Below are 12,757 nucleotides of genomic sequence, written 5' to 3'. Positions count from 1 at the left end.
ATAACGGTTTGTGATTTATTTGCTGAAAATCGAACACAATTATTTGGTTGAAAATCGCGCTGATGGCGCTAGTGCGCGACTCGTGCCGCTACTTCCGAGTTCCGGTTCCACCGGCACCTCTATCCTCTCTTTTGTAGCTAACAATCGGTGAAAATGGTGAGTTTCATGCCGATCAGCAGCATAATCTTTAAATATCCGACGAATCCTTGAAGATACACTGTGAATTTATTGTGGAAATGCATAAGCTATATTTCAGTGGAGTTTTACCTTAGATATTTCGCTGACTTGTGTCGTTTTACCTCAACTTTACCAGATATCTTACTTCAGACAAAAGCCCTCTCGTCAGTCCCGAGAAGAAATGGCGTGGTCTGACCACATGTTTATAATTTTGACAGTTCTGAAGACACTGATGACACATTGATTTCTATATTTCAGTCGCTCGTTATACCGGAAAAGTTTCAGCACATTCTTCGTGTTATGGGCACGAACATCGACGGTAACATAAAGGTTATGTTCGCCATGACTGCCATCAAAGGTGTTGGACGGCGCTACGCGAATATCGTTCTCAAGAAGGCCGACGTAGACTTGGACAAACGTGCCGGGGAATGCTCTGAAGAAGAGGTAACGAAAAAGCTTACTACAATCACCTCCTGCTCTTTCGCGTTCAAATCAATCACTTCCTCCGAGGTTAGCCGTGATATACCTAACCTCTCCTGTCTTCTTCTCGAATATAAACACCCTCCGATCTTCTAGCATTAACCGTCCAAATTAGGTTCATAAAATCTGTAAATATTTTTTACTAAGCTGATCTACACATTGTGCTTTACACTACAATTACAGTGTTTGAGTATTAGTGTTGACAACACAAATCTCTATCTGCCCAAATAAGAGACTAATACCCTTAGCGATCAATTGTCTTTTCTTGTCTTACGAACAAGTTATCAATCTGCATAACTGTAGTAACGTAATCCGCCTTCTCAACAGGTAGAGAAGATCATCACGATCATGTCTAATCCAAGGCAATACAAAATTCCCGACTGGTTCCTTAACAGACAAAAAGACATTGTCGACGGCAAGTACTCCCAGGTAAGGGATAGTGACTTTACAAACTTAAATGAGAGCCAGTTGTTACCAATGCAAATTAATTCTAAGTACTTATATTATGTTCAACTGATCCTTCAAATTCACATACTTCGTTTTTGTGTGAAGTAGTATTATCAACTACTATACTATGTATTATTTGTTTTTTGTAGGCTCATGCCAAAGTAATTACAATAATCTAATGTGCTCTTTAATATTTCTGGTACAACCCACAAGCGGTGACCATGTTATTCTGAAAATCTACAATCCAGATTTAGGTTGACGATCAGTGATTGAGATTATGCACGGATAAACGGCGGTGTTTACTTTTACTTTGTATAACATCGCTGGTAGCCTGTGCTAGATAAACTGCATTATGGTTCACTCTTTGATGATACAGTATACCAAATAGTGTTCCAAATACCTAGAAAGTAGAATGCAACAAAGTTCAACACTCTTGAACAATTTTTCCTTACTTATAAACTGTCTCCATTCACACCATTTGCATGTATATTCAACAGTTAACCAGTTCAAATTTGGACTCGAAATTGCGTGAGGATTTGGAACGTATGAAGAAAATTCGTGCTCACCGGGGTTTGAGACACTACTGGGGTCTCCGTGTCCGAGGTCAGCACACCAAGACTACTGGTCGTCGTGGACGCACTGTCGGTGTATCTAAGAAGAAGTAATTTTACATGTTATTGGATAACAATAAATATTGAAAACCCAATTCTAATTTGTGTACTCATTAATTTGAGCAAACCTGTCCTGACTTTTGAGTTATTGATTAACAGATTATTCTTTTTTTTTCACTTCTTCATTATTGCATCACATAGTATCGTATGTGGTAGTTAACAAGTTCTGCTTTCATGTCTAAACCATCGAACATCCACATATAGAATTCAGGTTAATACTAGTATTACTAATACCCATGACACAATAGGAATTCAAAGAAATTTCTGAACAATATATTTTTTTAAATTGTAAATAACCAGTCGAGGGAAACATTTGCAATAATATAGAATCTATCACATCAGGATCTATTTGAAGTGATCATCATCAGAATAATCTGATAATATAAGATTAATATGATTCGCGTACAATTTTTATTCAACACCCTTCAACCGTTTCTTCTTAAAACAATGGAATATGACAAGTCTGAAGACAGGTTGTAGAAACTAGAGATTCCCTATTTGTTAACATTTGCCCGACCAAATTGAATGATGAGTAACTATAGAACCAACTATTTTTTCTATCTGTTATAGATGTACAAATTTTTTCAAATTGCTTTCGAAAATTTATTTTCAAATTAGCTAATTTAAATGTTGAAATATTCTGGTAAGGCATTGTCCTGAATGAAATGGATTGAATTATTAATTTCATGTTTTTATTGCTATAACTTTATTAATGCTATTAATATTGTACCTAATAATAGATGATGATAATTATTAAAATTTTCAGGATATTCGTATATTTATGTATATTTATCATCTATAAAGTGAAAAAACATGGTCACAAAATTAGATGTACTTTATTGCTTCGCATTGCAATCAGTTCAAAATTATAGTGATTCAAATTTACTTATGTACGATAGGAATTTTCTGCTTTTGTTATTGAAATATTAACAAAAAAAAGTATTTATTCCCAAACTGAGTACTACTAAAATTTGTATTAGTCGATCATGAAAAACAAGTTGCAACTTAAATCATTGTTATGGCGGTAATTTCTTATTCTGAATCTTCTGAATGATTACCGTCAATGAAGTACATTATGGTTATGATATGAAAACAATGATGAATATTAAACCTTCACAGTAAATATGATACAAAATCTAATGCACTTTAAAATATGATCCATTCAGTTATTTATTTATTCATTTCTATTACCAGAATATATCTAGGTGTATATCAGCGATTGACATACGAATGAAAGGCAAGGATTGAACTATGAAAACTGACACGGTTAACATACTATCTTGAAAAAATTAATCCTACTTATTCATATCGTACATACATACACATACACATACACACACACACACACATATATATACATATATTATTATATATGTATATAAGTGAGTACGTAAATAATTATTATCATTTTATTACTAAGGCACTTGATAACAATTATATAAAAAATGTACGTCATAATTATGATTGGCCAATGAGCATACTTTAAATACTGACAAACAATTAATTTATTTTTTCATTTATTTATTATAATCTCAGATAGTTTTTCAAAATCTTTACTATTATCTTCTTTTAACGCGTGTGATATTTTGTCCCGTAAGAATAATAATAATAAATATTAATTATTTTTATCATTTCATACGCATTACTTTCAATTTTGCATGCTCATATTTCCCCCTTGTTTCGTTAGTTTTACATGTTCATTAGATTCAAATAACATCTGTCTCGCTAATGGTAGATCTGTTGCAGGAAAAATATGTGAACGCTTACGGAACATAATTTCATTTTTCACCACGAAAATAAAAGTATATCATAAGTATGGATGTATCAACGTATGTGTGTATAATATTATTAATATTGATAACGTACAAATAAAATAGTACAGGATTACACGATTTAAAAAAGGTACGCTATAAAACGCCTGTAATACTGAGAAAACACATTTTTAAATGAGGAAAGTCTTAACTTCTATTCAGTGTTAAATTAATTCAAGTTTAACAAAGAAAAGAGTATATTTGTTCTTAGTGAGATCATAGTGGAGAATAATACCTACATCAAAGAGTATTTATTATTTATACTCAGCAGCTTTCGCTTTGTTTACAAGTTTTATGTGAAGTAGCGTTTAGTTTTGTTTTCTGAATAAATTATAAAAACTTTTTTCACGTGGTACCAATTTTAAACAGGTCATCCTGTACGTGTATGAAATTGTGTTGATCCTGTAGCTTATCAAACAACGTAAATTTTTTGCTCCGTTATTTTTTGATATGTGTTGTATTTGACTGGATAAATGTATTATCAGTAAATTATATCACGATGTTATGTTCGCGTTTCCTTCGACATACTGAAAGTTCGTACATACATTTATTTCGCATTCCTTAAGGAATGATGTAAAAGTCTAAAGTTTTATGAAATCTGGCTGTCAATAATATTCAGGATAACAAAATCTTCGCAATAATTGTAATTAATATTATTGTTATTCTTACTGCTATTATACCGATAAAAATTACAATATTATTTATCAATTTTCAGTCCTATAATACAAATGTAACAATTAGGTAAATATAGATGAAACCGTTTATGAATTTATTTATTTGTGTATGCACGTATAATTAAGGCGTACTACTTGGTATCTGCACAGCTAATAATTTTATAACAATTGAAATATTAGCGTACAATTAATATATTTATAAACATATTAATAGGCATCTCCAAGAATTTTTCTTCACAGAAAGACGAAGAGCCTGTCGTGTAAATAACATCAATCAATTTTATCATCTGTATTAAAAACAGTTAATAATGGCAAAGCCTGAGTACCATATCTTCACCAATTCCCATGCTATGGGCACCATGAGTCAACTTTTTCCCCCTCTTTTGTTTTCCAAATTAGGAGCACCGTCTGAATTTTATAATGAACTTTAAATATATGAGCTAAACATATTTTTCAAGGCAATTAGTCACTACACCATTTTACAGGCGTCAAGATGTGCTTAGCTGTCACATACTAGTTTAAATTTATATGCATGTATAATATCAGTTTTGTCGACTCGATTGTGGACAATGTTTATGTCATCGTATTACTTGAAAAAAAAAAAATCATATTGTAATGAGTTAATCTTGATCTTAATCCTAAAACTACGATACATCGGTATGTACTACTACCAATTTACCTAATTTTAATATATCTGTGAACAGTATAAAATGTAGGGGAACAGGGAATTTTTATTTCTAACAGGTCTCATACCAATTTATAACTGCAATTTTTTCGGTATTCGTAACAAGTATAGACTTTTATATATAAAATATATATATATACATATATATGTATGTGTGTGTATATATATATACACACACTTTTTTATATATATATATTGTATAAGGTATAATCATTTCGTGATTTGATGATACATTAAAAATGTGTCGACAACAATTGACACATCTATGTATATTTAAACAAACATTATGTATGGACGGTTATATTGCTTTCAAGAAGCAATATGTGTTCAATTGCAAAAGCCAAGGCACTTTTTTACTTATCCACGTGTTCAAGAATATTTTTCTTCTCTTTTTCCCAATCGTATCCCATTTCAAATTCAGTAGAATATTGTACGTTAGATAATATACTGACTTCTTCTTCTTCTAACTTGACTCTGAAGTTTTTAGTTACAGATTCAAAAATGTTAAATCAAATTTTAGAAACGATGGTATTTTTTGAAAATCACAATTTTTCTCTTATCTACTATCATTTTCTACATTTACTACAGCAATCATACATGAAAACTACAATTCCCAATAATTACGTCAAAACTCAGTAATTTGGAAGTTAGCATCACACATATATTCCATTATCATTGATTGCATCTAATAAAAGGTACATTACGTAACAAGGGAATAAAGTCGACTTTTATTCCTGTGTTACATATAGGACTTTATTTCTGACTCAACTCTGGCCGCTTTATTTCAAAATTGGGGCTTTTAAATTGGCCTCATGTTTCCCGCAAATGCGTTTCAGGGAAAAATATGCCACTTTCGTCCCACTTTTGAGGTCAAAAAAGTTGACTTTATGGTTGAGTCGGGAATAAAGGATATAATTTTGATTTGAAGGCACTTCTCTATATAGGTAGAAACTTGAATTAATCAGCTACATATCATATTTTTATACATTTTGTCAGGACTGTTACAATTCCTACCCGACTTTTGTTAATAAAAATATTTGAATCTTAAATTTTAACTCGGAGTATAACTTTTTTACGAGCCCGTTACTGTTTCCGATACGTCATGGTATCAGAATCCTGTTCAATATTTGCCGAATCAACTTAGGAAGAAGAAGAATTCAACAAAACTTTCATTGACAAAATGGGAGATGTAAAAATCATATCGTTGGGAAATAATTTCGAGCTTAATACAAATAATGCCAAGTGACACAGCATAAGTCCCAATGTGACGTGTGTTACGGTTGTTATTGTTGTTTTTCCCTTCTTTTTTCTCATTTCTCTTTGCGCTCATTATTTGATTATGACTGGCTGTACAAAGTTTACACGAACAAGTAATATATTCATATTTAACGCTATACAGCACAGCCTCAACGAGTTAATGTAAAACTACTTATGTAATGATACCTACGATGTTGTCGCAGTTAATTTTCATTACTATCAAATTAAAAATAACTTTGTAAAACACCTTATAATACTTACTAAAATACTAATGAAAAGAAAAAAATTCTTTTTTTTGTTTCAATTATTCAGCACCATGAAAACAGACGTTAATTAATTATCAAATTGGATGCTTTTACACCTTTGAATTTGATAGTAGATAATATGTTATATTCTCAAATATTTTTATTCTCTTTCTTCGTGAAACATACGATTACGTATTTACTCTTCTTCTTATTATTGTCGAGATACTCTTACTGTTTTTTCTTTCCTGTGTAACCTCAACGATATAAATTGTTATGTTTAATATTATATACACGAGGAATTTTTTACTCGTTTGCATATGCATATATGTATACGTATAAGTATATAGAAATTGTTGAGCAGATGTAAATTAATAATATCAGGTCTTGAAAAAAAAGAAACAAAATAAAAGTTATGACATTGAATCTTTGCAAATCTACAAATTACTTAAGCACTTGCACCTCGCGGTTCCCGTGTTCTTCATAAAAAATCGGTTTATACGATTTCAGTTGCAACATATGCTGCGCAATATTGCAGTTTCCAAGACTCAGCTACCGACCGATTTAACCAATCGCTATCTGCTCATACTTGCTACAGCCACGTTAATACATTTTCAGATTTACTAGTGTTAGGATTTATCAATGATTGAACGTCATCCAAAATGTCACTGGTGAAGTCTTCTCCCAACTGTAATGAAAAAATATAACATTTACTAAATGTAAAATACATTACGAATAAATATCTTTCGCCGTATCAAGTTTTTGTTATACAATCCATAGCACTGTACTCGCAATACTGACAACATTATGATAAACGATAATCTGAAGGGCGAAGCTATGCTTGGTTGAATACTTGTTTACTAGTCCAATAAATTCTAAAATAAAGAGAACTATGGAATAAATTTTCTTGTAAATTGTTCTGCAATGAGAAAACCATTCTGTGTGCAAAATGAAAAAGTCACAAATAATCCACGTATTTCCTCGACGTATACACGATAATAAAGAAAAAAAAAGTTGAAACATGGTTTAGAAAGCAGACAAGAACTTGATCAGCTGGCTATCAGTCGTAAAACTGTAATCTATAATAACAAGTATTACTGGTTTTTCCTCAACCACCTCTCTATTGGAATGTAACGGTACAACAAATATCATAACATATTACATCACTCCTGATATTACTTCAATTTTAACATTTGAAGTTGAATTTGTATGACAAAGAAGAGAAGCTTGAATATAAACGTCACGAATTGTCACGAATTTACATTTTCCCATTGATCACCGTTCGATTATTTTTTCTGAAGTAATAATGAGATGTATCACTTGCAAGGATTGTATACAACAGAAAAAAAAAGTAAAACTCGTCTTATCCGCGTCATCATACCGTCAATATAGTAACAATGTGCTTTCAGTGATACCTGAAGCGAAGGCACGAGGTCGTCCGTTGAATCTATGTTGTCACTCAGTGTAGACAAATCGGGTGTCTCCATCGGTGCTCCTTCTGCATAGGACAGAACGTTTATAAGAATTAAAATAATAAAAGTTAAGGTCGCACTGAACCCACATATACATATGCAATTCTTTTGACTATAAAATCTTTACCGCTTCTACCATCCATATTGTCATCTATATTGGCTAGAAAATCCTCTGGCGTGTGAGGAAGGGAATATGCCGTTCCAAGACCCAAACCGCTGTCGGCACTCTCCTGACGAGCGTGTTGCTCATTTATTCCTGACAAAAATGGATCCATTGCTACCTCTGTTGTTGTTTGTCGCATAAGTTCTTGCTGGAGAAAGGAAACATTATTAATTATAGAATAGTTTCTGCGAATTTTCGTTAATCTCACTCTCAATGATTTGTCAAATCGCGCGATCTGAAAATTTTAGCTTTCAACTGAATTCTTTGTGAAAGTGTAATACCTAAAATATTTTAGTTGACAATTTTTTAAAAGCAAATTTATGTCGCAGCTAGAGAATACTAAGATGATAATCTTACCCTATTCTACATAAAAGTCTCATAACGTCAATACACAATGAAAATATGTTGAGTGTTGTCAACATGATTATTATTATCCTCAGAGCAACACAATTATTTATTTAACCCGACAGGTAGACGTTATGGTATATATAGGTATCCCTTTATTTATAATACCGTGCACTGATAATAAACTGCATGTTTGTTTTCATACCAATCATTGCATCACTTTTTACAGCTGAACATTTCTATCAATATATTATCTTGCTCTAATGAGAGCATTATGAAGCTCAACTATACTTCCAATCATTTTTAATCTATAATTGCACTAACACTAAGACAGATTTCTAATAAGTTTTACATGGAACATATTTCATTTTTTTTCGTGCAAGAGTTTTTACTGCCAGTTCAAAGTATTAAGGACGGTTTACAATGTCCATGACTATGACCACAAATGCTTTTGTAAACATTACAGTTTGCCTAAAAATTAGAAGGCTCATCTACAATCTCCGTACGGTACAACCTTGCTATTGGTTGCATCTTCAACGAATACCTAGACACATCGTAAATATCTACAAACTGATTGGCTGTCATAGAAATGCTTCAGTACGAAATTAAAATTTGGTTAGACTCTACTGAAACGGATTCTACGAAAGCATCACTAGTTGGCGTTGTAAACCTTAGGACAGATTCCCTGTCCTCAAACTTCCTACTGAAGCGGTTACGGTTATGGTAACGGACATTGTAAACCGTTCTTAATGAGTACAGATTTAGTGATAGCTATAATTATTTTTGGTATTGCATTTCACATTTTAATATAGATCATTACATCCCTCCCAATTACTTCAACTACTCAGAATTCAAAAATGACGAATTAGCCAATTTGGCAATTAATCAATCTTGTGGAACTCAGTATACCTGTCTCATTATTTCTTGCTGACGCTGTTTCAAACGTTCTCGTTCTAATTGAAGGGAATGAAGACGTTGACAAGCCTGAATCGTTTGACTACTTTGTATTGTTGCTGCGCCAGGTTGCTGCAGCCACGTTTGGGGAAGCATAGCGCCAGATGTAGGAGCGCGCTGCAAATGTGTCGCTGCGAAAGAAAAGCAGAAACAATTCAGATCATGCATCGATATTGAAATTTCTTTGAACAAAGTTACTGGACAGTTGACTTACGAATTCGTGGATCAAACCAGGAGGTCGTACGCGTTTGATGATTGATAAAGTATATTTCGCCCTCTGGAGTTCTTGCTTGTTCCCATCCGTCAGGTAAAGGTCCAAGCGAACTTGTTGCCGCACTAGAGTTTTTGGTACCACTTTCCACTGCAGCAGCTACAGCTGCTACGCTGGCAGCTGCTGCTGTTTTTCTAGGATCTTCCCATGTCGTAGTTCGTGTCATGTGACTGTAACAAAAAAATTAAGGTACACTGAAAAATTTTTACCATTTTTTGTTATCTCGATTTTACCTCACGATCAGAAAAAAAGAAATAAATAATTATTTATTTCGAATTCTTCAAACTTTTTTTGACAACTTTCTTAATTGAAAATTTTACGTCTGACAGGTAATTATCAGTTTCATGGAAAAATGTTAAACATTTTCACTAGTTGGAGATTTAAAAATTCGAAATTGAGGGAAAAGTTGATAAATTTCTCTACGACAGCAGAGGGACTTGGTACATTTCTTGAAGATGGACTACATAGAAAGTCAGATTATAGCATGAGAAAGATTACGATTAATTTCATTGATGGATCAGGCACACCAAACATCCTACTTCTGTTTTTTCGACATAACAGCAATGCCACATTGCGGGATACTTATAGACATTCTGTAGAGGCAAACTCTTTGAACATATTACTTAAATTATGACTCGTGAATCTATTAATAAGTAAGTTATATACGTCATATCTCAGACGGCTCTTGTATTACATATAACATTTTCTCAGATGTGTTTGTGTGCGTGTGTGTGTGTGTGTGAATGCATGTATGCGTATACGTGTATATTTAATATTAGAATCAATTATTGTGCATGTAAACATAAAAGTTACGACTCTCGCCATCTTCTACACATTATACCGTAACCACAAAGTATTTTATTGTGAAAAATTACGATTATCAAAGATTATGTGTCAATCCCTGCAGAGAATTTCCTTAATCAATATCTTCGTCAATGTTTAATTTGACATAATATACATATAAGTAATGTGTTGTACGAGGAAAAGGCGAACGATAAATTGACAAAAGAAACGGAGAAACGACGAAAGGAAGTAAGAAAGACGGAAAATAAAGAAAAAATTACGACAAAAGCGACGACTTGGATTTTTTATTTGTAAATCAAACCAAGTTTAACCTTTCACATTACCGTACGTACAGGCTATGATTAACTTGGGGAATCCTCGCGTGTGTATAATCGCATTGAATGAAATAGGGAAAAGGCGTGTGTGTTGCAGCAGCAACAGCAGCAACAGCAGCAACAGCAACAGCGGAGCGGGTTTTGAAAGTATCTAACAATGAAGTGTATTTAAATACGACATTCTTTGACTTCCGGCATAAAGCGACCGGTCTCTCTTCACCACCATTCATCGTGCTCCCTCGATTGTGGCAACTGACACCGTCTACGTGCGCCACATTCGAGGAAACGATTTTGAGAATTAAAAATTTATGCATAAATAAGGTAAAGTGTGATAGATAACAATAGAAAAAGTTGTATTGTGAATTTAAAAAAAATAAATAAATTAATAAATAAACAATAACAGATAAAAAGAAAACCGCATCGTATAACAAAAATAAAAACCGTCTTTACGTCGTCGCTTGTTTTCTTAACGAATTCGACGAAGAAGCTGCCTCTCTACGTTTCTATATACCCGTGTCGTAAATATACGATGCTGATTTAAAAGTCTCAAATAAATTCTTGCCTTTTATTGAGGGTGAGAGGGAGAAAAAGAGAAGAGACTGAAGAGAAGACTGGCGCCGTATTGTTTACCCGCATGCAAAGAGATCCATATAATTCAACTCTATAATTCGAAAATGTATAACCTGAAAACTTTGACCATATATCTCAAACAAGCGACTTACGACGTTAAAATCAAGAATTCCGCAGGCTACTTTTAGGTTTTCGAATTGAAATTTCACGATTCCGTTATAGGCGTACAGTTCGAAAATTTCAAGCGAAATAAAATTAGCTTTAGAAAGTTGAAACTTTCATTGGAAAATCGTTATCACCATTATTTACCGTAAATGTGAAAATAGTCCAGTTACGTTAAATTTTCAACAAGACGATAACAATGCGACACGACATTACCGATTCTATATTTATTCCCAATTAATTTGTCAAGTTTCAAAACAAAAATCGGCGTCAGCTCGAGGATCGAAACGAATCCATGTAGTGGAATCGTGCATTATTCACCGCGATAACGTCGTGCGTCCGACTCGAAAGGTCCACCAATACAACCAGCGCTTCTCCTAGTTCCAATTGGTTAAAGTTCGAGGGGATTATATACCGTTGCACCATTTCGAAAGCAGTCCAAGAAAACCACGGGGGTATTCTCCGTGCGGTTGGCAAGATTCCAAAAAGCGAGTAGAGAACGGCACAGAGAGGGTTCTGTGTGTGGCATATGCGGTGTATTTTTACCCCGGACATCACGGCGCCGGACAACTCGTAAATAGACACACGTAGCTACCACGGTACCTCAGAGTTCCTCTACGCCCGATTTTCCTTACGAAAGAACCGCGCACTTCTTCTTCTCCATCTCCACCTCCTTTCTCTCTCTTCTTCCTCTCATTCCCCTCATTTATCGGTAAAATCAACGCGCGACTCGATCCTAAAGATTCGCGTTAAAGTTAAAACGGAGTATCTAAGGTCCGATTTTTAACCTAGGTGGTCACGCCGTAATATACGAAGTATCGTTAACACTCCGGAGAAGAATTAGGGAAAAAACAGGTGAGAAAACTGCCATAATATTTGTGATCAATTGTTAATTCCTTTTTAATTATTACAGACTCGGAGATGTAGATTAAAACCGGAAATACAACCGATATGTAATTGAACCTCCGCAGTTGCGTGAAACTGCAGGGGAGAAAGAGGAAAGTTAACATTGTGTTTGTAAATAAATTTAGCAGGCAACAGGGACGAATTTTCATTTGCTATGTATGAATAAACGAATCTTAACTATTTCTTTACAGGCGTAGCAGAATCATCACAGGCAATCTGTCAGTTTATTAGGCTGAATTACGCAATCCCAATATAACGACGTAGGTACGCACGTATTATAATAACGTGAACGTGTGGAATCTGCGAGCAGCTTTTACATAGTCGTTTCCGGTCATACGCACATATGTATGTA

The 12,757-nt window shown here is 33.7% G+C and overlaps 2 protein-coding genes across 3 annotated transcripts in view; one reads left to right on the top strand and one right to left on the bottom strand.

Moving 5' to 3' along the window:
- Nucleotides 1-19: 19 nt before the first annotated feature.
- On the top strand, nucleotides 20-1,816 carry LOC124176133 (40S ribosomal protein S18). Its single transcript, XM_046557006.1, has 4 exons — nucleotides 20-156; nucleotides 436-621; nucleotides 985-1,086; nucleotides 1,602-1,816. The coding sequence occupies exons 1-4, from the start codon at nucleotides 154-156 to the stop codon at nucleotides 1,767-1,769; spliced, it is 459 nt and encodes a 152-aa protein (XP_046412962.1). The 5' UTR covers nucleotides 20-153; the 3' UTR covers nucleotides 1,770-1,816.
- Nucleotides 1,817-2,169: 353 nt separating this feature from the next.
- Nucleotides 2,170-12,757, bottom strand: part of LOC124176132 (transcriptional coactivator yorkie-like) — a 28,349-nt gene continuing 17,761 nt past the window's right edge. Inside the window, exons 3-7 of one of the 2 annotated variants that reach the window (XM_046557005.1) lie at nucleotides 9,593-9,819; nucleotides 9,334-9,509; nucleotides 8,044-8,227; nucleotides 7,826-7,942; nucleotides 2,170-7,132 (exon numbers count right to left, since the gene is read on the bottom strand). In XM_046557005.1, the coding sequence (XP_046412961.1) occupies nucleotides 7,110-7,132; nucleotides 7,826-7,942; nucleotides 8,044-8,227; nucleotides 9,334-9,509; nucleotides 9,593-9,819 (727 nt within the window). In that variant the 3' untranslated portion in view covers nucleotides 2,170-7,109. The remainder of the gene's footprint in view (nucleotides 7,133-7,825; nucleotides 7,943-8,043; nucleotides 8,228-9,333; nucleotides 9,510-9,592; nucleotides 9,820-12,757) is intronic. The other variant, XM_046557003.1, reaches the window with a different exon arrangement.

Source organism: Neodiprion fabricii, chromosome 2, assembly GCF_021155785.1.
Source record: "Neodiprion fabricii isolate iyNeoFabr1 chromosome 2, iyNeoFabr1.1, whole genome shotgun sequence".
NCBI classification, from domain to species: domain Eukaryota; kingdom Metazoa; phylum Arthropoda; class Insecta; order Hymenoptera; family Diprionidae; genus Neodiprion; species Neodiprion fabricii.
This window is presented reverse-complemented; position numbering and strand designations above follow the sequence as displayed.

Excerpts from the sequence above, each read along its gene's own strand:
- LOC124176133 (XM_046557006.1), top strand. Across the intron at positions 622-984 it reads GGGAATGCTCTGAAGAAGAG|GTAGAGAAGATCATCACGAT; the intron begins GTAACGAAAAAG and ends CCTTCTCAACAG. Across the intron at positions 1,087-1,601 it reads TCGACGGCAAGTACTCCCAG|TTAACCAGTTCAAATTTGGA; the intron begins GTAAGGGATAGT and ends TATATTCAACAG.